Genomic DNA, 26,583 nt, shown 5'->3' on the forward strand with positions numbered 1-26,583 from the left:
GGTGACCATACCACTTGAGATTAGCTCTGCTAACGCATTCCTGGATTCTGACAATGTCAAGTTCGTTCCTAATATCATCGTTTTTAATATGATACTGCCATTGATGCCATCTGTTCACGCCTATAATCTTTCTCAGGACTCTCATATCTGTGGTCTCTAGTCTTTGGTCAAGTGTTTTACTTCTGACCCAGCTCTCAGATCCATAAGTTAAAACTGGTTCGAACACTGTCTTGTATACAGCTAATTTAGTGTTCCGACTAATTTCTCTCTTATTCCATATGAATTTATTCAACTGACTTCCCACCATACCAGCTTTGCTGATTCTGTTGTCTATTTCTATATTTAATTTACCATCTACAGTAAAAATCGTGCCTAAATAGCTGAAATGTTTTACTTGTTCCACAGGTTCTCCATTCACAGCACAGTTGACATTTTCAATGATTCTGCCTATTTTCATTGTCGTTGTCTTTTTATTGCTGACCTTCATACCATATCTATTACAACAGTAATTCAATTTAGTCAGAGAATCTTGCAGACTTGTAGCAGATTTATTTAGAAGTATAACATCATCCGCATAAAGCAAAGAGCTGACATTAACATCTCCAATTTTGATATCATGTTTAATACCACTTTCCTTCATTATGTGATCCATATAGATAATGAATAACAGAGGGGATAATGTACATCCTTGTCTCACACCAGATTTAACATTAAACCATCTTCCTCTACTTCCTTCAATTCTAACTGCTGACTTACAACTCAAATAAAGACTAAGTATTGCTTGATATAATGCCCCATTGACACCATATAACTGCAGCGTATTGAATAGCTTCTCTCTTGGAACCTTGTCATATGCCTTTTCCAGATCGACAAAACTTAAATACAGATCTTTGTTATATTCCCATGCTTTGTCGACTATTTGTCGTAAAGTGAAGATCTGATCCTGACAGCCTCTATTTGGCCTGAATCCAGCTTGTTCTTCACCAAGCTTTTCTTCCACAATTTTTCTCAATCGTTTCTCAAGTATACTTGCATAGATCTTGCCAGGAACACTCAGTAGGGAAATACCTCTGTAATTCTCACATGCAGTTTTCTTTCCCTTTTTATATATGGGTACTATGAGAGCTCTACTCCAATCATCTGGAATTCGTCCGTCTGTCCAGGCTTTCTGAACTATGCAGTGCAGCCACTGTAAGACTCTTATACCACCATACTTCAGCATTTCTGGTCGAATATCGTCTACTCCTGCTGCCTTTCCACATTTCAAGCCTTTGATGGCTTTTTCTACTTCAAGTATGGATATGTATTCCTGACTGCATGCCTGGTCAGTGTTTTTTACCACTGTGCTGTCATCACTGCTTGTTTCATTTAGCAGTTTTTCAAAGTAATTACTCCATACTTCAAGGATATCTTTTTCTCCCGTTTTCATGTCACCTTTATCATCTCTAATTCCTTTTATAGCACTCTTTCCTCCATTCTTAAGCTTCTTCAACAACCTCCAGAATATTTTGCTGCCACCTTGATATTTATTTTCTATATTCTTGCCAAAGTCTTCCCATGACTTTTGTTTAGCTAGTTTTACACAGTGTTTAGCATTCTTGCATTTGTCTCTATATTCTCTAAGAGCACAAGCTGACTTATTTGACAGGAACTTTTGGTATGCTTTCTTCTTTTCCTTCACTGCCTCTTTAACTTTCTGTGTCCACCAGGGAGTTCTGATTTTTTTATCCTTACAGACAACCTCACCACATGCCTCTCTGGCAGAATGAATCAATGTTTTCTTCAGAGTTTGCCACTGAATCTCCAAGGTTTGATTCCTGTTCTCAAACTCTTTCATTTTTTCTTCAATAATCTTTGTGTATTTTAGTCTACAGCTCACATCTGAGAGCTGTTCAACTTTTATTCGCTTTAAAACTTTCTTACATGTTATTCTTTTCAATATGAAATTCAATTTTATCCTGCTCAAGACTAAATAGTAATCACTTCCAATTTCAAATCCTCTGTACACTCTGGTGTCCTGCACCAGGGAAAAATCATCACTATCAACAATAACATAGTCAATGAGACTTTTCTTATTCCTTGCCTCTTCTCTCCATGTGAATTTGTGCACATTTTTATGTTGGAACATGGTGTTAGTAATAACCAGTCCATGTCCTGAGCAGAAATCCAACAGATATTTGCCATTATTATTAGCTTTGCTCTTTTCTCCAAATTTGCCCAAAATATTTTTGTATGTCTCACAATCATTTCCTACTCTGCTATTTAGATCCCCAACAAGGACCAATTTTTCATTGTGTCAGTTGCTTTTTCTAAAGCCTCAAAAAATTCCTCCACTTCTACCTTACTAGAACCTTCTGTGGGACCATAGGCACAAATAAGTCTCATTGTCCAGTTCCCCATTCTCATATTTGCCCACATTACTCTACTTGAGACTGACTGCCATTCATGAAGATTAGCCTCGTATTTTGTGTTGAATACTATGGCTACTCCTTCTTTTCCTTGATTGTCATTGTCTGAATATAACATTTTGTATTTATTGCTCAGAAAGATCTCACCAGTTTTGGTCTTTTTTGTTTCAGTCACCCCTATTATGTCAATCTGGTACTTAGCTAATTCCTCAGCTAGCTCCATATCTTTGTCATTCATGCTTCTTACGTTGATAGTACCAATCTTTAACTCTGGTGATGTTGAGTTGGGGTTTGTTTTCAGATTTGTTCCACTAGCTGACTTTTCGCTGTTTGCCCTGGTTCCCTGGCGAAAACAACGGGGGGCCTTCCTTCTGAAATGCAGCTACATGGTTCTCTTAATCTCCCCACTGCATGTTAACCAATACAGCTAGACAACTCTCTCTCTCTCTCTCTCTCTCTCTCTACTGATAAACATGCAAATGTTTGTTGCACATAGTGCAACTAACTGAATGGGGCTTGTGCAATTCTGTGGGCAGTGCAGGGGATGTGCAAAAGTTGTAACAGTATTTATGGCAGGATAGCGTATATATACAGGGTTATTCAAAACGAAGGAGCAGATTGTATACTTGTTTGCAAAATTTTTATTTCCAGTGCTACAAAACAAACGTGTTTTATATGTCACTTGATACGAAAACGATGAGAGTATACTTTTTCCTATATTCCTGTAGCATTCTCTTACTACTAGATTGCACTGTAAGCACTTGAAACAAATCGATCCTTCAGTTGCTTGCAACAATGGCAACAACAAAAATGGCATATATCCACAAGAGGAAGCACTTTGTGTTATCAAATTTGCAAACGATAATTCCGTAATTATGGTTCAATGAAAATTCCACACTCAATTTAAGAAAGAACCTTCTCATCATAAGATTTACTCATTGTTCAAAAAATTTCAAGAAGAGGGGATGTATCTGTAAAGGAAAAAGTCTGGGTTGTTCACGTGTTTCCTAAGTTAATGTTGAAAGAATTCGATAAATATGCGTATGCATCCCAAGAAAATCCACAAGCTGTGCAAGCAAGGAAGTAGGAATTCCTCAAACAATGGTATGGCATGTTCCCAGGAAATGATTACAGATGAAAGGCAGGGACAAAAAAAAAAAGTTAGATTGTGCAAAAATGTAGGATAACAATACCTACATTCTCCAATTTATCATATGAGAATATGGGTGACAGAACACCCATTTGCAAACATTGAACATAAAAGAAACTCGCCAAAGGTGAACGTGTTTTGTACCATTTCTCACAGGAAAATTTATTGGCCTTTTTTTCTTTGTTCAGGCAACAGTAACAGGGATGTCATACCTCGATATGTTACAGAGCTGTTTGTTCCCTCAACTTGAAGACGACTCTGCTGACTTCATTTCCGTGCAAGATGAGGAAATGAAGGAAATGAGGAAACCATGCATTATGGTGAAAGTGAGGTGCTGCCTCACTTTCACCATAATGTCCATAATTATCTCATCTTCCTAACTGCTGGATGGGTTGAAGTGGGACAGATGATCTTGTGCTGTGCAAGTTGGATATCCAGGTCCCCAGACCTGACCCTCCTTACAATTTTTATCTTTGGGTATTCGCTAAAAATTCCATTTATGTGCCACCCCTATTCCATCATACCCCAAGAACTGTAGTATTGAATTGTAGGAGCAGTGAATTCAATAACTGTCGACCAGTTACAAAACCTCCTGCAAAAATTGGACTATCTTTTTGTGTCATATTATAGGAGGTACATACATGGAGTGCCTGACAATTTTCCTGTCAGGTGACATATAACTTATGTTTGTATTGCTGGAAAGAAAGAATTTATAAGCAAGTACAATCTGCTCCTTCATTTTGAATAACCTATATAGTGCCCAGCAAATTATGCAAAGCCTACTCATCCTGCCAAAAAAATAGACTTGTACTGGCCACTGAATTCGAAACTTTGATTTAATACCATGTTGGACATCCTTTAGCCAGAAATACATCACATATGCAGTTTGGCATGGATTCCACAAGGTGTTGAATTGCATATACATCTACAACATACCAGGCATTCACCAGACAGCCCTTTAACTGGCTCAAATTTGATGGAAGAGGACTTTGCTCCCAGATCTGTTTTTCTAACATGTCTCAATGGGGTTCAGATCCAGGCTTTGTGGTGGCCAGGAAAGTGTGTGTGTGGAAGTCACTGTCATTCTCGCTAAACCACTGCTGAACAGTTCTTACATGATGGACAGTAGCATTGTCGTCCATGAAACAACTATCACCAGCTGGATAAAAAGTCTGCATTGCAGGATGGACTCTATTAACAACAATGTCAGATATTCCTTGGATGACAACCAACCTTCCAACAATATCATGGGATCCATTCTGTACTAACAGAAAATACCCCGCACCATGACACCATGTTCAAAACTGAGTTGTGTTTTCAAGACAGGCTGGGTTCATTGCTTCCAGCATTCAGTTACATTGTTCCTGACACCAGTGTAGATGAACATTCTGGTCTTTGCAGAAATCAGTTGTTTCCATATAGGCATGCGACTGCCAATACCAATCCTCTTTAATTCGCTACACATAGTTTGGTAAAATATGGATTGAGAACAGCCTTCATTAAATGCTTTGGTCAATTGCTGCACACAGGAAATTCTGTTTTTCCATACAAGGATCCTCAGATGACAGCAATATCATTCCTGACAGACTGTTTTAGGATCACAGTTACGCATCTTTAGACAAGCAATGTGAGTTATTTTTCCACTGATTAAAAAAACCAGTCAGCTCTGCTGTTTTCAAAATTGTAGTTCCAGCTAGCCAGCACCCACAATAAGCCCTTTATTGAACTTCAAAAGATCCTTTGTTTTTCCCATTATGATCGATGATTACTGACCAGCAGCATTCTGAAATAGTTGCCTATAAGACATAGTAATGCACTTGACCAAGTATCTTGCATATACACTGTATGATATTTACATGCATCTGCAGAAAGATTTCTAATTCAGTGGTTGGTATGTGTACTTGCCCAAGAATCTCCTCTCGCATGTTTTAATGACATGTCCTAAAAGTCAATAGGTGTTTCATAAAGTGATTTATGGTGCTGCACCATTGTTGGAGAAGGGTTTTTTTTTTTTTAAATCAAATAAAAATATTCAGTTTTGTCTCCTATCTGTAGCTATTTATCAGCTAGATCTACTTGCTGTGTGCAAATGGGCATGCATGTTTATCGAGCCCTGTGTGTGTGTGTGTGTGTGTGTGTGTGTGTGTGTGTGTGTGTGTGTGTGTGTGTGTGTGTGTGTGTGTGTGTGTGTGTGTGTGTAGTTCTTCACCCTCTTAAGTGCTATATAATGTATTTTTAAAAATAAATGTATAATTTAATTTAATTTCACAAACTTAGAATAGCTTATTATTATTATTATTATTTATTTTATTTTTTTACTATTTTTTTAGCTATTTGTATTGCGGTCATGGCTTCAAATGTAATTTTAAATTATGTCATTAATTTTTAAGTTACTTGTTCGGGAAGGCTGTAATTTAAATATTCCTGACAAAGATGGAGATACGCCACTGCACGAAGCACTTCGCCATCATACATTATCTCAGTTGCGGCAACTTCAAGATATGCAAGATGTCAGCAAAGTGGGAAACAGCAATGAAGCAGGACCTGTATGCGGCACCTCTGAGGTTTGTTTTAAAAAATCAAAGGTTTGATAATATAGAACTATAGTTTTTTGAGATAAATATTTGAACTGTGTTTTTTGGTATATGTTTATAGATTTTCTGAAAGGCTTATTGTGATAAATGATAATTTTTAAAAATAATATAAAATTTCTTGATATAACAAAGCTTTATTTTTCTGTTGTTTTTCTGTTCTTTTCATTTCATATTGTAATGGTATTATTTTTATAAAATTAATCCATAAAAAATCCATCATGGAATAAATACCACTTTACAAAATTCATTGAACATCAAAATGTCATTGCAAACAATCTATGATATAATATCATTTTTAAATGTTAGAATATAAAATTGCAGAGATTGGATCCTAGTGCAACAGCATCCAAGAGAAAGCAATCTATTAATGTTGAAAAAAGGCAGAACATATAGTTGTGACTTCTAAACACCCTTATGATCGCCAGTCTGTAAAAGACATCTACGCACAACTGTTGAAATTGAAGACATCTTAAAACTAAACCCTACCGTTTACCATTGAAGAAGTAAATGAGGCTATCAAAATACTTAAAAATGGCAAAGCTGCTGGACAAGATGAAATTTTTCCAGAATTTCTTAAAAATTGTGGCAAGAATATCATAAAATGGTTAGCCAGCCTATATAATAACATCTTGGTTTCAGGAAATCTTCCCTCTCTTTTTAGAAGAACAAAAAAAAAAAAAAAATAATAACCATTCTAAAACCAGGTAAAGATCCATCACTAGGAGCTAGCTACTGACCCACAGCTCTTATGAATGTTACTCATAAGAGCTATGGCTAACACTCATACTATGGAAAGGATTATATACAACAGAATATCTTCCATCATAAACAACCTCCTGAGTAAGCAGGCTTCAGACCAGGAATAGGATGTTTTGAACAAGTACTGGCTCTTATATCATGATTGAGAATGGCTTTGAGAGACATCTGAAATCTGTTGCTGTATTTATTGACTTAACATCAGCATATGACATAGTATGGAGAAAGGGCCTGCTATTTAAATTTCTGAAGATGATTCCATGTAGAACACTTGCCAACTTATTGAACAACATGCTTAATAATAGATGGATACAAGTATTTGCAGGCATTTCAAAATGTCGACCATGCAAGCTTAATAATGGACTCCCTCAAGCCTCTGTACTATCTCCATTGTTGTTTGATTTATATATTTATGGGCTCCCTCAAACCAGTTCAAGGACATTTGCTTATGCAGACGACCCTACAATAATCACACAAAGCACTAAATTTAATGAAAAGCTGAAAAAATAATTACATATGATTTGAAAATTCTGGACTCATATTTCAAACAGTGGTATCTAAACCCAAACCTATCAAAAACTGAAGTGTCTATCTTCCATCTTAATAACCATCACGTTAATTTCAAACCTACTGTCTTCTTCAGAGATACATTACTGAACTTTAACAATACACCTAAATATTTAGGTATTACCCTAGATAGAACACTCACCTTTAATGAACACCTAATGAAAGTAGCTCAGAAAATAAAAACTCATAATAACATAATGCAGAAGCTGGCTAGTTCAACTTGGGGTGCAGATGCTGAAGCCTTACATCCTTTAGCTTTGGTCTTGGTTTATTCAACTGCAGTGTACAGCTCCCCAGTTTGGCTCAACAGTGTTCGTACTTCTAAGGTGGACACCCAACTTAAACGATGAGAATAATAACAGGAACTATAAGGTCTACACCAAATTATTGACTCCCCGTCATCAGTAGCATCACACCTCCTAACTTACACAGAAAAGCAGTTCTTGCTAATTATGGACAAATTTAACCAACAATGTTAACCTACCTATCCACAAAGACATACAAAATCCTAGTTTTAATGAATGGATTCCATTTTCTGAAAGGATAATGCTGTTACAACTTAAGGGAAACCCCATTAACATAAATATCATCCAAGCTTATGCACCCACAGCTGACAAAAGTGAAGAAGTTGTTGAAGAGTTTTATGAACATCTAAAAGAGATTAAAAACCTAACAAAGAAACATGATATAAACATAGTGATGGGTGACTTCAATGCAAAAGTGGGAAGAGGGGGTGATGGAGAAATTGTTGGCGAACATGGTTTAGGCACCAGAAATGACAGAGGAGATCACCTAGTCCAGTTCTGTCAGGAAGAAGATCTAACAATAGCAAATACCTGGTTTAAACTTCCACCCAGAAGACTGTACACTTGGAAATCGCCTCAAGATAACCAACATAACATTGTCAGAAATCAAATTGATTATATACTGATAAATAAAAGATTCCACAGTAGTATAAAGAGTGCAAAGACTTATCCTGGAGCAGATATCTCATCAGACCACAATCCCATAGTTGCAGAAGTACGTCTTAGATTAAAATCAGCTAAAAAATCACAAAAGAAGAAAAAGAAAATTGATGTAGAAAAACTGAAAGACCCGAACATAAATAAAAGTGCCAAGACACAGCTTAACCTGCTATTACAACAGATTAACATAGGAGAAAATAAAAGTGTGAAATCTCTTTGGAATAGCTTAAAGAATGCCATCGTAACAACAAGTATTGAAGAAGTAGGTTATGTGAATAATATAAAACAACAGGAATGGATGACAGATGAGATTCTTTCTCTTATTGATACAAGAAGAATGTACAAAAACAAAGACCTTGCCAGGTATACAGAAACACATAACATCATCAAGAAAAAAATAAAAGAAGCCAAGGAAAATTGGATGAAAAATTTATGTACTGAAATTGAACTGCTTCAGAAGAAACATGATAATTTCAATCTGTATAAGAATATCAACAAAATTTCTGGAAAACTGAGGAAAAAGCAAATAGTGTCTCTAAGAGACGAAAATGAAAAAATAGTTCTAGAAGAAGAGAATAAAACACAGATTTGGATAAAATATGTAACAGATCTTTTCAATGATACTAGACAGAAGCCTATAAATATAAAAGATAACATTCAAGGACCAGAAATCATGAAATGCGAAATAGAGAATGCTATACGAACAAGTAAAACAGGAAAAGCCAGTGGACCAGATGGTGTGCAAACAGAATTTTTAAAATTAATAGAACCAGATAACATCAAACTTCTTGAAAAACTATTTAATAAAATATATGAAAGTGATGAATTTCCATCAGATTGGCTCAAATCTACATTTATCACTGTCCCAAAGAAACCCAAAGTGAATTCCTGTGGTGACTTCCGACTTATTAGTCTAATGAACCAAACATTAAAAATATTTTTGAAAGTAATTCAGAATCGTATTTATAGAAAAAGTGAAGAAACTCTAAGTGAAACACAATTCGGCTTTCGGAATGGTTTTGGTACTAGAGAGGCCCTTTTCTGTACCCAAATATTGATACAAAAATGCATAGAAAAACAGAAATCTGTCTTTATGTGTTTCATAGATTTTGAAAAAGCATTTGACAAAGTCAGACACACTAACTTAATAGAAGTCCTTCAACAAATAAGGCTAGATGAACAAGACATAAGACTAATAACAAATCTGTATTGGAATCAGTCAGCTACCGTTCAATTAGACAACATTACCACCAGTGATATTAACATCAAAAGAGGAGTGAGACAAGGATGTGTGCTCTCACCACTCCTGTTCAACATATATGCAGAGGTAATCTTTAAAAAAGCATTGGAAGAATGTTCAGAGGGAATCACAATAAATGGAAAGATTGTTAACAACCTTCGATATGCAGATGACACTGTGCTAATTGCAGATAATATTATGGATCTCCAAAAACTCATTGACAGCATATACATAGAAAGCCAAAGAATGGAAATAAATATAAACATCAACAAGACAAAATACATGATCATCAGAAAACATCCAGCCTCATCAATGAAACTGACACTCAGTGGGAAAAATATTGATCAAGTGTCAAGATATAAATATCTTGGTTGCTGGCTTAATGAACAGTGGGATCCAGAAATAGATATAAAGACAAGAATTGAAGTTGCACGGCAGTCCTTCATGAAAATGAAAACACTATTCTGCAATAAAGACCTAAACATGGAAGTCAGATGCCGAATGCTGAAATGCTACGTGTGGTCTATTCTGCTCTATGGAGTTGAAACATGGACATTGAAGGCAACAACCATCAAGAAAATCGAAGCCTTTGAGATGTGGCTATACAGAAGAATGCTAAAGATATCATGGACAGAAAAAATTACCAATGAAGATGTCTTAAAATCCATTGGCAAAGCTAAACATCTTGTACAAATAATCAAGAAACGAAAAACATCATATCTTGGCCACATCATGAGAAACAGCAAATACCAACTTCTACAAACTATTTTGATAGGAAGAATTGATGGCAAAGGAACTAGAGGAAGAAAAAGAATATCATGGTTTGACAACATGAAGACGTGGACAGGAGAGAGCAGTGCACAACTGCTCAGATTAGCACAAGAGCGCAGTTTGTTTGCCAAGATGGTCGCTGACCTTCGATAGAAGATAGCACAATAAGAAGAAGTTTTAATGAAATCAAGAAATCCTAGTTGGAAAACAGAAAGGAATTAATAGGCGAATCCTTCAACTTGACTGATAGAGGGAAAGATGAATTGCACCAACATTATAACAATCCCAGATTAGCTATAATGGACCCTACATCTAAACTGCCTGGATTTGGACTACCACATCATCTTTAGACAACCTTAAACCACATTAGAACTGGATATGGCAGTTGTAAACACCATCTACATAAATGGAATTGGACCGACTCTCCTGCTTGTGACTGTGACTATCACTCTTAAACTATTGACCATATTTTACTGGACTGCCTGATATATGCTTTTGAGGGCACTGTACAAGATATACATAATATTACAACAGAAGCTATAAAAACTGGCTTGAAAAATTGAAAATTTCTTTGTAAAACTTTCTTTTATGTGGTTTTTTTAATTGTCATATATCTGTTACATTGGTGTATCATGTTTCTCACTGTATTTTATCATCATACAATAAATAAAAATAAAATCTTGCTCTCTACCATATCAACTCTGCATATTCTGTTATCTATTCCATATTTAATTTGTACGATCTTTACAAAAAATTATGGCTAAATACCTGCAATATTTTACTTGTAGAGAAATAGGAATAATAGTGTGCTTTATTTTTTAAAGCTATATATATATATATATATATATATATATATATATATATTCGAAAAATTGGTAAAAGACAATTCAGGACTGGGTTGATGGGAATATGATATACTCTATAAGGGACAACATGGTTTTGTGAAGGGTAGGTCTTAGTAAGAATGTGAAGAATAGTGCTTAGTAATTTGCTTACTTTTTATAATCAAGTAACAAAAAAGACCAAAACTGGTGAGCTCTTTCTGAGCAATTAATACAAAATGTTTTATTCAGGCGATGACAATCAAGGAAAAGGAGGAGTAGCCATAGTATTCAACACTAAATATGAGGCTAATCTTCTTGAATGGCAGGCAATTTCAAGTAGAGTGATGTGGGCAAATATCAGAATGGGGAACTGGACAATGAGAACTTATTTGTGTCTATGGTCTCACAGAAGGTTCTCCTAAGGTAGAAGTGAGGGAATTTTTTGGGGCTTTAGAAAATGCAACTGACACAATGAAAAATGAAAGTTGGCCCTTGTTGGGGATCTAAATAGCAGAGTAGGAAATGATTGTCAGACATACAAAAATACTTTGGGAAAATTTGGAGAAAAGAGCAAAGCTAATAATAATGGCAAATACTTGTTGGATTTCTGCTTAGGACATGGACTGGTTATTACTAACACCATGTTCCAACATAAAAATATGCACAAATTCACATGGAGAGAAGAGGTAAGGAATAAGAAAAGTCTCATTGACTATATTATTGTTGATAGTGATGTTTTATCTATGGTGCTGGACACTAGAGTATACTGAGGATTTGAAATTGGAAGTGATCAGCATTTAGTCTTAAGCAGGATAAAATTGAATTTCATATTGAAAAGAAGAACATGTAAGAAAGTTTTAAAATGAATAAAAGTTGAGCAGCTCTCAGATGTGAACTGTAGACTAAAATATACAAACATTATGAAAGAGTTTGAGAACAGGAATCAAACCTTGGAGATTCAGTGGCAAGCTCTGAAGAAAACATTGATTCTGCCAGAGAGGCATGTGGTGAGGTTGTCTGCAAGGATAGAAAAATCATAACTCTCTGGTGGACACAACACAGGAAGTTAAAGAGGCAGTGAAGGAAAAGAAGAAAGCATATCAAAAGTTCCTGGCAAATAAGTCAGCTTGTGCTCTTAGAGAATACAGAGACAAATGTAAGAAACCTGAACACTGTGTAAAACTAGCTAAACAGAAGTTATGGGAAGACTTTGGTAAGAACATAGAAAATAAATATCAAGAAGGTGGTAAGATATTCTGAAGGTTGTTGAAGAAGCTCAGAAATGGAGGAAAGAGTGCTGTAAAAGGGATTAGAGATGATAAAGGTAATATGAAAACTAGAAAAAAAGTTATCCTTGAAGTATGGAGTAATTCGAAAAATTGCTAAATGAAACTAGCAGTGATGACAGCACAGTGATAAAAAAACACTGACTAGGGATGTAATCAGGAATACATATCCATGCTTGAAGTAGAAAAAGCCATCAAAGACTTGAAATGTGGAAATCCAGCTGGAGTAGATGATATTAGACCAGAAATGCTCAAGTATGGAGGTATAAAGGTTTTACAGTGGCTACACTGCACAGTTCAGAGGGCCTGGACAGAAGGACGAATTCCAGATGATTGGAGTAGAGCTCTCATAGTACCCATATATAAAAAGGGAAATAAAACTGAATATGAGAATTACAGAGGCATTTCATTACTGAGTGTTCCAGGTAAGATATATGCAGGTATACTTGAGAAACGTTTGAGAAGGATTGTGGAAGAGAAGCTTGAGGAACAAGCTGGATTCAGGCTAAGTAGAGGCTGTCAGGATCAGATATTCACTTTACAACAAATAGTTGAAAAGTCATGGGAATATAACAAAGATCTGTATTTAAGTTTTGTCGATCTGGAAAAGGCATATGACAAGGTTTCAAGAGAGAAGCTATTCAATACGCTACAGTTGTATGGTGTCAGTGGATCATTATATCAAACATTACTTAGTCTTTATTTAAGTTGTAAGTCAGTAGTTAGAATTGAAGGAAGTACAGGGAGATGGTTTAATGTTAAATCTGGTGTCAGACAAGGATGTACATAATAATCTCTGTTATTCATTATCTATATCGATTACATTATGAAGGAAAATGGTATTAAACCTGATATCAAAAATGGGGCTCCTTGCTGTTGTTAATGTCGGCTCCTAAAGCATGGGAAATTATCATACAAAATTGTGCTAAATAATTAGCTTTTTTTTTTTTTTTTTTTTGTACTATTTTAGCACGTTATGCACGTTTTCATGAGATTCTATTGTAATCATGTGCCCTAACTGTATGTTATTCCTAATTTTGTTTAAATACTGTACTGATGATTTCCTAAGATACTTAGAATGAAATATTTACAATTAAATAATTTTCACTGTGGTTTATACGTGTGTTTCTTCTAATTACACTAATCACACGTCTCTCAGATGGTACCTTATCATTCTCGGTTTATAGAAAACCCACACATACTGGGAGATATTTACACAAATAATCACACCATCACCCATCTCAACAGTATGGTATCACCAAAACACTAACCCACAAAGCTAGAGCGATTTGTTCCAGTGACATTGCTCTCACTGCTGAACACACTCACTTATGTCAGACATATGTCAGGAGGTCTATGAAATGCCCTGTTCGTGTGATCAAGCATACTGTGAACAGACAGGAAGAACTGTGGGCATCTGTCTCAGTGAACATAAAAAATACATCTGGTGCTATCGTTATGGCGGTCAGGTCTAGCAGACCATGCTTTAGATATCCCCTGCACACAGAATCAATTGGGAAAAAACAAAAGTGCTGCACAGAAGCTTTTATAAGTCAGATATTGTTCTTGGAATCAACAGAAGACTTGAAACATACTCCAAACCTCAACAAGTATGGCTGTATAAATTTGCCAAAGATTCAGGAGACAGTCATCTTAAGACCTAACTAATACCTGCTTTCTCTCTTTTTTTTTTTTTTTCTAACATAGATGGCACTTAATTAGGACTTTAGTCTTTGTGTTGTACGTTACAATTGTTCAAACTAGTCCCATTGTTATACCAGATTGTTTTTGTGCTCTGAAGATGCTGGATAGAATACCAGCAATAAGTTAATAAATAGTTATTTTCTTATCAATCTCTGTTCTCATCTATACCGTTAAAATTAATCAACATTAATTCACTCAACAGTTCTCAGTCTTATGTTCCTTTTTACGAGGGGTTCAAAATGGGATAACCTCCATCTCAGACCAAATAATAGAAATCATCCTCACAGGAATGAAGGCCTTCATCCCTTATTATACCCAAATTCCACAGCCTCTATCCAATCCTCAGTTCTCAAAAAATGTGTATGTCAGTGCAGTAAAAGAAAAAAAACTAAACCAAAACACCAGCTGCTGATTACACTGCCTGTGTCACAGATCACAGGAGTTGTGGAAAAAGAAAAATAAGAAAAAACACCATTAGATTTTGAAAGGGTCAAATGCTACAAACTCACCTCCTGTCAAAATGTCAGTTGAGCCTTATGGTCTCTTGCCAAGGCCATTATGTGCAACTTTTATTTTATTTTATTTGTGCAACCACAAAATTTTCCTACTGAGTGTTCCAGGTCAGATTTATGAAAGCATATCTAAGAAGGGGGTTAAGAAAAATTGTGAAAGGAAACATGGAGAAGAAACAAGCTAGGCTCGGAGCCAAACAGAGATTGTAAATATCAGAATTTCATTTGAGTGAAATAATTGAGAAATCATGGGAATATAACAAGGATCTGTATTTAAGTTTTATACATCTGGAAAAGGTATATGACAAGTTGCCAAGAGAATGTTGTTCAAAATATTGTAATTATAGGTGTAAACGGAATACTGTCAAAAAATACATACTCCCTATTTGAGTTGTAAGTCAGCACTTAGAATTGAAAGAATTACAGCATAATAATGTGATGTAAAATCAGGTTTGTGAGAGGGGAAGGTGCACAAACTGTTATTCTTTATTTATATAAATCATAGAGGAAATTGGCATATCAAAATTGGAGTTGTTAATTTCATCTCTTTACTTCATGCAGATGATCTTATATTCTTAAATAAATCCTGTACATGTGTGCAAGATTCCCAACCGAATTTAATAACTACTGTAACAAATTTAGTATGAAAATAAGCAATAAAAAACAAAAGGCTAGGAAAATAGATTGGGATGTTGAAAATATCAGTTACATTTATTTATTGCACCTAAAGAACCTGTTAAACAAATAAAACATTTCAGCTATTTAGGCATAAATTTAAGTGAAGATGGCAAATTAAATATGGAAATAAGTAATATAATATGCAAAACTAGTATGGTAAGGAGCCACATAAATAAATTTATCTGACTAAAAGAGAAATTAGTCAAAACTCTGAACTATATAAGACAGATTTCAAACCAGTTTTGACTTACGGATCTGAGAGCAAAGCTGGGTTAGAAATAAAACACTTGATTAAAGACTGGCGATTACAGATGTGAGAATTCTGAGAAAAATAGGAAGATGAACAGATGCCAGTAATGGCAAAATCATATTTAAAATGAAAATATTAGTTAAAAACTTGACATTGTTTGCATTTAGAAATGTATGAGCATAGCTAATATCAGATAATATGGCCATTTAAACTGAATGGGAAAAGAAAGGTTAGCAAAACCAATGTTTAATTCCTGGGTGGCAGAAAAAGAGATCTAGAGGAAGATCAAGGTGCTGTGTTGATGCAGTTAGAAGTGCCTACGAAGAGTAAAATGTAGATGGGTCAGAAGTGCCGTAGAAGACCAAAATGTAAGATCTGACAGTATTGGCATTTTAACTGATAATAGACTAATTTGGTGGAAAATTGTCAGTTGGAAGTTAGTAATAATATAAACTCTTCATGTGCTACTCTCTTAGTATTCTGTACATTGGAATTTGATGGCGATGATGATGTCTCTGTTTTTTTTATGCACTTTGACTCCTAACACTTCAAGAGTTGATTTTTATTTATTTATTTATTTTTATTTATTTATTTATTTTTATTTATTTCTTATTTCTTTAATTAATTATTTATTTTTAAAATTAATTATTTATTTTTAAAATTAATTAATTTATTTTTGTCACTGGCTTTCATTTAAACTATTTCTCAACTGTAGAAATTATGTTTTTAAAGGCTGGCGTTTTGCTAATCCTTCCTTTCCTGTTTTGTTTAATTGACGACCACACCGTTTGAGGCACTTCTCATACATTCCTTAATTTTCTCTTTAAAGTTCCTTCCCAGTATCTTAATTTTTAATATTATTAACATCTGACCTCCATGAAGTCAAAGGACTCATTGTGGGAGGTTCATACTCTTATGCAAAAAAATCATCAAGCTGTGCCTTAAACCCATTCACAGTTTCTGCACTCACCACACTCACACTCAGCCAATGCATTCACTCTACCTGCAAAGAACCTGCTTCTCACTTCCCTGCTCACACCCTTCTTATACAGCTCCCAGGGATGGCTTCTTGTTCTACCCTTGTTTCCCCTCTACTCTGTGAAACTCTCCTCCACATTAATCTGGTTACAACTCCTCACCAACTTCTATGTCTCAATCATATCTCCTCTCCTTCTTCTATTCATAAGGCTCTGCAACTTACATTCTCTCAATCTCTCCTCATATCTCACATTCCATACAATTGACACTGACATAGTAAACCTCTCCAATACATCCTCATCCCCCCCCCCCTTGAAAACTAGGCAACCAAATCTGCAGTCAGTAGTCCATACGAGGCCTGAACACAGCCTCTTTGCTTCTGCATATCAATGTCTTCTTCATTATTGACATAATCCATTGGGATGTTCTTACAATTTTAGGACAATGTGACTCCTAAACTTCAAGTCTTTGTCCACCATCATTCCTAGATCTCTCATTTCTTCCAGCTCTTTCAAATTTTTCCCATTAATTGTATATGTTGCATCCCAACTTTGCCTACCAAATTTCAAGACCTTGCACTTTGCAACATTAAACTGATAGCTATGCTCACTTCCCCACAGATAGTCATTGAGATCCTTCTGCAAAGTCACAACATGTACTCTGCTTCTTATAGTGCTCCAACTTTGCATCATTGGCAAACAGCTGCACATCTTCACATAAGTCAGTCCCAATGTCATTAACATACAAGTTATACTATAATGGTCCCAAAATATCCTTGTGGCACAATCTTCCATTCCTTTGAGACTCGACCTGTTGCAAGACTCATGTTAAACAGGTGTGTGAAAGGTGCTATTAGCATTCACAAACTGCACTCCTTTCTCTTTACACATTTCCACTAACATTTTGTTCATTCTGTTGCAACTCATCATTGTCATACCTGGCCAACACATAAAGTACTCTTCATGCCGTAATACTGTGTTTTTCACTCTCTTCAGTAATCTCATGATATCCATCCTCACATTCTTCCTATGGCCAACCAAGTCATTCATTCCAACCACAACCACTGATTCCCTCTCACCCTTCTCATATCCAGTGTCTCAATTGCCCTGTTCATCCTTTCTCCTGAGAAATACACCTTGTGCACCTTCTCATCCACCACACTTATTTGTACTAGAATCTCCATATAGTGTTAATTTTGTGTCATTTGCTACTGCTTTTTCTCTACTATCTTTCATTTTATTCTTTTGTACTCTTCCATTCGTATCCACCATACAGGGTGTTCGGGATAAATTTGACAGTTTCGTAAGGAAAAAGAAAATCTTCTTTGTATCTATTAAATTTAATGAATTGACAAAAAAACATTACAGACAGAGTTAATTACAATACTATCAACAAGATTTACTCAAAATAACCACCATTAGCATCGATCACAGCTTCAATTCTGCTTCGGAACCTCGAACAAGCTGATGCTACAGTCTCCCTGGGAAGGGCCGCAAAAACTGTTTTAATTTTATCCATTAACTGGGCTTTTGTATTACTGGAAGTGCGATTGGTGTCTTTTTCAACTACGCCCCATACAAAATAATCCATGGGGTTAAGGTCTGGGGAGTTTGGAGGCCAAACATTTGGACTGGTGAAGTCGTAGAAATTTTCAGACAACCATTTTTGACTTTTCCCAGAGGTGTGGCAAGGGGCCGAATCCTGCTGCCATACATACGGCCTACCATTGGCTACCCTTGTTATCCAGGGCTTGACTACAGTTAGCAACTCCACGAACAAAGCCCGAATTCCAATGCCAGGGTTCTTCAACACCTGTTCCTGCAGATTTGCGAGGAATTCTGCTGTACGAACGCAATCAGATCGTCTGCTAGGGATCTTTCTTCTTGCTACATCCTCGTAGTCACCATTGCAAGTCTCTAGTTCATGCCTGATTGTTTTTACTGTATTCAGGGAGCATTGGGCAGCAGTCGTAATATCCTTATTTTGATGGCGGGCACGAATCATCATGATACAAGTTATTCTCTTCCATGATTCAGGTGGGTTCCAGCTATCCATCCTTTCTGACATCTTGTATATGAATGAAGAAGGGTCCAAACTTTTAAATGAAGAGAAGTGTGTGTTAATACATGTAACTTACGGAAAAATATAATTAATTATAAATATGTCAAATTTATCCCGAACACCCTGTATGTCTAATGTCATTTTGTATATGCCTCATCTCATTTCTCATCTTAATCATTTCATTCTTCAGTTCTTGCATTCCAGCAATTGTTCCTGATATTGCTCTGTCAGCCAGGCTTTCTTCTGTTCTTGCAGTCACACCAGCTCTTGTACCATCAGTGAGGCTCACTTTCACTTCCACATTTATGCTTGCTTTTCCTTTTTCAATAATTTCCATATCCACTATCATGTTCTCTGCACTCATATTCTCACACTCACTCTTCTGGCTACCATTCTCAGTCTTGTACCCTGCAGACCCTGACTCTCTCTCACCTCTCTTAGAATGGTTTAAGATAGAAAAGGGGGTTAGACAGGGATGTATCCTTTCTCCCGATCTGTTCAACTTCTATAGCAAATTCATGAGAAAAGTTCTTGATGGATGGAAATGCTGGAATCTCAGTTGCAGGTAAGAAGATAAACAACATCAGGTATGCAAATGATACTGTGCTTATAGCCAGCAATGAAAGAGAAATGGTGTCACTTATTGGGAGAGCATTAAATATGGACTTAAAATTAACAGAAATGAGAAAAAGTATATGACGATAGGAAAAGAAGCAATATCTACTCATAGCATCAACTTAGAAAAAGTAGAACAGTTCATATATCTTGGAGCCCTGATAGATAATAAAGGTGGTTGTCATACTGAAATAAAAAGAATTGTTATGGGAAGGAATACCATGACGCAACTAAAAAAGATGTGGAAGAATAGAAATATTTCTAACACTACCAAATATAAACTAGTGAATTATTAGATATGTGAAGAGCCAAAGGCTTCAATTCGGCGACATATAACTTGTTTAAGTTAAGGGATATTACATCCCATATGGTTTCTTAGCCGAATAAGAAACTCAAAGAGTTTCATGCTGAATATAGTAGAAACTATATAAAGTTCGGCGATTCCAAGCGTAAGCAAATACCTGGATACTGAAGCACTGATCCCAAAGGGTAGTGCAAGCTGGGGCAACTCGTGGTAGAAGTGGAGCGAGCTCTGATCACTATTCTTGATATTTGCCCATAATGTGAACTTAGCTCCTAGGAACTATATTTTTGTTCACATTATGAGAGGTCACTACCCAGACCGGTTTCGACCTTTATTGAGGTAGAATGGGAGTTCATGTCTCTCATCATTGGCCTTTGGAGAATAAAGCATGCTGAGGATCAGCAGACAGTAAAAGAGGAGTATGATATAAGATAGAGTAGGATAGTAGGAGGTAAAAAGAGGCCTCAGTCAACCGGTTTAGCCTTATTGGCTAATTGGTCTGTAACATATAATCTCAAATTTATCTGTTCAGAAAAAAAAGGTTAAACATGGACTTTTGTCTATAGTTCACATATTATTTTATCTAAAGTAATGATTTACTCCAGTGTTAATGGAGGTTCTTTTTATGTTACTAGATATAATATCCTTATTTTTATTCCAGGTAAATAATTTTTTATTTATTTTTTTTTTAAAGACAAGATGTAAATAATAGGACTTATTTAAATATTTATTTTAAATCTAAAATAACAGGACTTAAGGTCCGGTAAGTAGGAATGAAGAGGAACTTACTGAGGAACGTGTATACCTGGTACCACTGGGACTTAGATTGGGGAAGAGACTAGCCCGGGAGATGCCGCTCACGAGGAGCGGCACCGCCTCGCAGTAAGCCTTCGCCGCCCGGGTTCTCAGCTCTCCCCCCTTTGTTTGGAGTAAAGAAACCGTGCCAGCGAAAGCTTTGTGGCTAGGGGAGACAGAGTGGTTATTCTTTTTCCTGGGGTGGGGGGGGGATGGTGGGTTTTTTTTGCGTTCTAAAGAGATATACAGGGCCTGATGCGTCCCTGTATAAGAAAGCATATTGTCGGTGGTTTGCAGTATTGATTCACAAATTTAAAGTCTCCTAGTAAGTGCCTTTCTTGTGCAAGAAATTTGGGTAAGTTGAAAAAGAAACCTTTTCTTATTCTTGCATACATTAAATTTGCGTCTCGTACCTGGGATTTTTTCCGTACTTTCCAGATGTGATATTTTAGTACATTGATTAGGAAGATAGCAAACTTTTGGGTTTTTTGGACTGGTGGTGGGAATTGTAGTCGTACGACCTGTTCTACTGTCAGCATAGGGATTCCCAATGCTGTGCTGAGTCTCCGCCAGATGCGTTGGGCTGGTGGGCAAAAATAAAAGAAGTGGTCCACCGTTTCCACGTCTCGGCAGACATCGCAGAATGGGTCGCACGGGTTAGGTACATACCAGGATTTCACCTGTTTCACCGGGAGCCGCCCGTAGGCTATTCTCCAGGCTAGATCCCGATGAAAAGGCTGTCCCCAGCTATTTTTGATGTTTCTGAAGAGAATTTCATTATTTGTACTAAGATTGGGTGTATCACGCCTGGAAAGCTGGAAGAAATCCCAGTATACTGCTTTGGGTTTGTGTGAGGATTGCTGTTCATCTGTCTCTGAGTGTTGTGATCGATTTCACTACTGTACGGTACCACTTGGGCATCCCCCTTGCGCGGGGTCCAGCATAGTCCGTGATCCCAAAGAGGGGGAGGAAAAGTCCTATAAAATATCTAATTAGTAGGCCAGAAATGTGGTTGGAGTTTAAGGCCTTCCGTACGGTTTTGAACGTGTTTGCTTGTAGCAAGCTTTTGTGATCGGGCAGAGCATAACCCCCTTCTTCCTGTTTGAGTTGTAGGTATTCTTTCTTTACTTCGCGTTTTCTCCCATTCCAGAAGAAATCCAGGAGTTCATTTGATAACTTATTTTCTTGTGCCAGTGTGATGCCTGTGATATTGACAGTGTGCATCAGCATTGGGGTGACGATTGTTTTTATTACTGTCGCTCTGCCATAAAAGGAGAAGGTTGGTTTGAACAGCCTTATCCTTTCCCTGCTTGTCTCCTGCAATTTTTGGATTGGTAGTGCTAGGGTGTCTGAAAAGGGCACGCCTAGTATAGTTAGGGGCTGTGTCTGTAGCGTTAAACCGTAGGGAAGTCCAGTGCTATGGAAATTTCCGAAACTTTTGATTTTGGTTTTTTGTGCGTTAACGCGAAGACCACTGACTATGCTGAATTTTTGCAGCATGTGCAGATAGATATAGATGGACTCAGAGTCTCTGAGTGTAGCCACTACATCGTCTGCATATGCCACTATTTTGCATTGTCTGGAGCCTTGGGGAAGTGGAATACCGTTAATTGTGGGGGTGTTATCAATTCTTTTGATTAGGGGTTCTAATACTAGGGAGAAGAGGAGGGGGCTTAGCGGGAAGCCTTGCCTAACCCCTCTCTTTATGCGGATTGGTTCTGTCAGAAACCTATTAATAGATAGTTGGGTCGTAGCTTCTGCGTACATGTTTTTAATTGTACGCCGAAGTCTCGGGCCCACGCCTGTTTTTTGTAGGATGTTCTGCTAGTACCTGTGATTGACGCTGTCAAACGCTTTTTCCAGGTCAGTGGAGAGAAGTGCCAGGGGGTATTTTTTTACCTTAGCCAGTCTGATCAAGTCTCTTAACAAGAAGAGATTGAGTTCCATAGATCTACCGGGGATCCCGTAGACCTGTGAGCTTGTTATTATATTTTCGATACCACCCTTAAGGCATGTGCAGATAATTTTTGCAAAGATCTTATAGTCTAAATTGGTTAAGGAGATTGGACGCCAGTTATTCGACAAAGTCCGATCTCGGTCTTTCTTGGGAATAAATATGGTATAGCTCTTAACGAATTCCTCGGGGATGTTTCCCAAAGTGAGGAATTCGTTAAAGATGTTTATTAATGCTGCCACTGCAAATTCCCAGATAGATCTATAGAATTCTATCCCCAGTCCGTCTGGCCCTGGGGTCTTCTTTGTTTTCATCGTTTTGCACGTAGCCTTTATTTCGGCTGCAGTTATCAGCCTGTCATGCAGGGCACTGAGATGATCGGGAAAACGTGTTGCGTCCCACTCACTGAAGTCATCTGTGCGCTGCTGATCAGAGAAGATGCCGATATACTGCTGATGAAAGTGACGGAGTATTTCGTGGGATGAGTGTAGAATCTGGCCCTTCTCTTCGATCTGGTAAATCGTTTTCTCATCATTAGCCGCCACCCGTTGTTGGTTGTAGAATGCGGCGGAAGGTGTTTCCAAATTTCTGAGATAGTCTCGTTCGAAAATCGAGGTCCTCGACTCTACTCTGCCGCTCTTGCTGCAGCTCTATTTCTACTTGCCTGATAAGATGTCCGCAGGGAACTCCGCTCCGTTCGTTTGTCCGGTACCAGCCGAGTTCCCTGTAGAGATCCCTCAGCCGTTTGCGTTGTTGGTAGGCCCTTTCGCGCCCGCATTTTTGGAACAGTTCCCTAGCCTGCCACTTGAAGCTCAGCCAGTTTTCCCAGTCCCAGTTGGTATTTGTCCATCTGTCACAGAGATTCTGTAGCTGGTCACTAAAAAGACTGGGAAAGGCGGGAGGAAGCCTCCAAGGCCCTCTGGCTGTTTCCATAACCTCTGGGAGCGTGATTTTGAGTGTGACCATTTTGTGGTCAGTTGTCATGTTGTGCACTGCGGTGTGACGTATCCTCTGAACATATTGTTCCAAGTTTTGGGACACGTACACCCTGTCTAGTCTTGTCACTATCTGGCCGCGGCACCACGTAGTTTCTACTTTGGAGGGGTTATTCCGCCTCCAGATATCGACGAGATCAAAATTAATACAGCATCGTTTTAAAGCATCAATGCCGCCAGTTCCGGTGTTTGGATTCCCATCGATTTTGTCTAGACGTGTGTCTTCCACACAGTTCCAGTCTCCTGCAACTATTAGGTGTTCTGCTCCCAGGAGATAGTTTTCAAGGGCAGAGACGAGACCAATTCTGTGGTATGGATTGTTTGGGGCGTAAACTGCAGCAAGTCGGATGGTACGGCCACCGTACTTCCAGTCCACCGTTACTAGGCGTCCTGTGGCATCCTTTTGGACGTTGAAGAACCCCCCCCCCCCGCGATTGGGGGCGAATTAGTATCCCCACCCCTCGCGAGTGAGCGTCCCCGAAGCACCAGTAGCTGGTGATCGGATAGCTTCTCGAGAAGTTCTCCACATCCCAGTGCTTATAGAAATGGGTTTCTTGTATCAGGAGGATATTGATTTTGTGTGTTAACATTAGCCTCCAGACAGTGCTTTGCGCAAAGGGGTTGCGTAGTCCATTAGTGTTTAAGGTTGCGATTTTAACTTCCATGTTGGTGTTAGTATGAGGGGGGGACGTTATCTGTTGGTTGTTCTATGCAGGCCATTTCTGGTTCATCGTCGGTGCTGATTGCACTTTCAGCACCTGAGTCAATGACGAGCCTGTTTGGGGAGTCCCTCTCCCCTTCATCTTCAGAGTCCATTTCGTGGACTTGTGGTTCTGCCGGTTGATCCCTTACTGGGGATAGGCTCTCTAGCATTGTTACGTCATTGTCGAGGGGCTTTGTGCTTATTGTTTGACGTCGACCCGTAGTATGGGTATACTCTGTTTCGTCCTCCGATGACATCAGGCTGCTTTGTTTCGCTTTTTTCTTTTCTTTTGATTCCATTTCTCTTGTGCGCTTTGTTGGGGCGCTGGGTGTGACTTCTTCCTCTTTCCTACGCGTTTCATGGTTTGCCACTTTGATACTGGCAATGTTGTCCTGCGTGTGGCAGCTTGCCTTGGGTATCTTTTGGGTTTTTGTGGAGGTTGTGCTTTCCGTTGATGCTCCCTTTTCAGCCTGTTGGCAGAGCTCCGGAAAATCGCTCCTTGCTACTGTCTCAGGATTCCCGATGGGTGTTGCCCTAATCAGTGTTATGGTCTCTCCAGTTGCTTCTGAGACTGTCCTGTTTGGGCATGTGTCCACTTTATGGATCAGATCCCCACACTTCACACAAGGTTCCGTACAGCTTTCTATTTTATGTTTTGATGCTTTGCAATTTTTGCATTGTATTCGAGGGCAATCTGCCCCAAGGTGTTCCTCCGAGTTACATCTAAAGCACCTTCTTTTCACACCTGGGTAGTTGATCATTACCCTCGTTCCCCCCAAAAAAACGAAGTTGGGAACTTCTTTTTTCATTTCAATCTGGATTTCGACGTCTTGTTTTCCATCCTTTATAGTCTGCATGCTCAATTGCTTTAATCTCGTGAATTTCCCCCCATTGACTAAAGAATTTCTTGACTTCAGGTTCGTTCTCTAGGTATTCTAGTGGAAACCTGGTTATTTTTAGCGTTTTGTGTAGGCTCCCTATTAGAAACGGTCTGATAGTTTGTCCACAACAAATGAAACCCTCTAATAATTTCTTTTTTGTTTGTTCATTTTTGACCACTATTTGGAATCTATTGTTCCCGTAAGGTATAAAACCGTATATATTTTCATCCCCTACTGTTTCGATTAGAGCTCTCGCTAACGCCCGCTGATCTACGGGCTTCGTGAGCTCGATACCGAGCGTCCTAGTTCTAGGCAAAAAATGCGACATGGTTACAGAAATTCCTGACTACTGGCTGTAGAAAGGGGATGTAAGGGAGGGAAAAATCGAGGAACGTTGGGCGTTCCTCGCCGCAAACAAAGCGATACCAGAATAGACCGATAAAACAGGCAAAAAAAAGAAAAAAGGTCTTACCAAAGCTGGGGTACTACTGTGGAATCTGACCATGGAGCTCTCTTTTTGGGCCGTTGAAACTGGATCTTCTTGAGAGGTAAACGTCCACCTTTGGCCGGAGCTTTCTCGGGGGTCCTTCGGAACTGTCGCTGGAATCCGCTGCGTTCTGTCGATGTCGATATTGAGGTCTCATCAGTGAGTAGCCAGACCTAGTTAATATCAAGTTTGTAGCGAACAGAACTTGTACCCCTTCTACGAGTATTGCCGTGAGGTGCTCTAATAAATTATTAGATATGTGAAGAGCCAAAGGCTTCAATTCGGCGACATATAACTTGTTTAAGTTAAGGGATATTACATCCCATATAGTTTCTTAGCCGAATAAGAAACTCAAAGAAGTTCACATTATGGGCAAATATCAAGAATAGTGATCGGAGCTCGCTCCACTTCTACCACGAGTTGCCCCAGCTTGCACTACCCTTTGGGATCAGTGCTGCAGTATCCAGGTATTTGCTTATGCTTGGAATCGCCGAACTTTATATAGTTTCTACTATATTCGGCATGAAACGCTTTGAGTTTCTTATTCGGCTAAGAAACTATATGGGATGTAATATCCCTTAACTTAAACAAGTTATATGTCGCCGAATTGAAGCTTTGCCTCTTCACATATCTAATAATTTATTAGAGCACCTCACGGCAATACTCGTAGAAGGGGTACAAGTTCTGTTCGCTACAAACTTGATATTAACTAGGTCTGGCTACTCACTGATGAGACCTCAATAAAGGTCGAAACCGGTCTGGGTAGTGACCTTCTCTCATAATGTGAACAAAAATACAGTTCCTAGGAGCTAAGTTCACATTATGGGCAAATATCAAGAATAGTGATCGGAGCTCGCTCCACTTCTACCACGAGTTGCCCCAGCTTGCACTACCCTTTGGGATCAGTGCTGCAGTATCCAGGTATTTGCTTACGCTTGGAATCGCCGAACTTTATATAGTTTCTACTATATTCGGCATGAAACTCTTTGAGTTTCTTATTCGGCTAAGAAACTATATGGGATGTAATATCCCTTAACTTAAATAAACTAGTGAATACCCTTATTTTCTCAGTCATTCTCTATGGTGCAGGATCATGGACACTCAG

At 38.0% G+C, this 26,583-nt stretch overlaps 1 protein-coding gene across 1 annotated transcript in view; it reads left to right on the plus strand.

Moving 5' to 3' along the window:
- mib1 (E3 ubiquitin-protein ligase mind bomb 1) overlaps positions 1-26,583 on the plus strand; it is a 515,003-nt gene that overhangs the window by 392,709 nt on the left and 95,711 nt on the right. The window contains exon 15 of the mRNA XM_090415624.1: positions 5,949-6,122. Coding sequence (XP_090271750.1) covers positions 5,949-6,122 — 174 coding nt within the window. The remainder of the gene's footprint in view (positions 1-5,948; positions 6,123-26,583) is intronic.

Source organism: Typopeltis vanoorti, chromosome 3 (genome assembly GCF_054136105.1).
Source record: "Typopeltis vanoorti isolate ZY-2024b chromosome 3, IOZ_Tvanoo_1.0, whole genome shotgun sequence".
Lineage (NCBI taxonomy): Eukaryota > Metazoa > Arthropoda > Arachnida > Uropygi > Thelyphonidae > Typopeltis > Typopeltis vanoorti.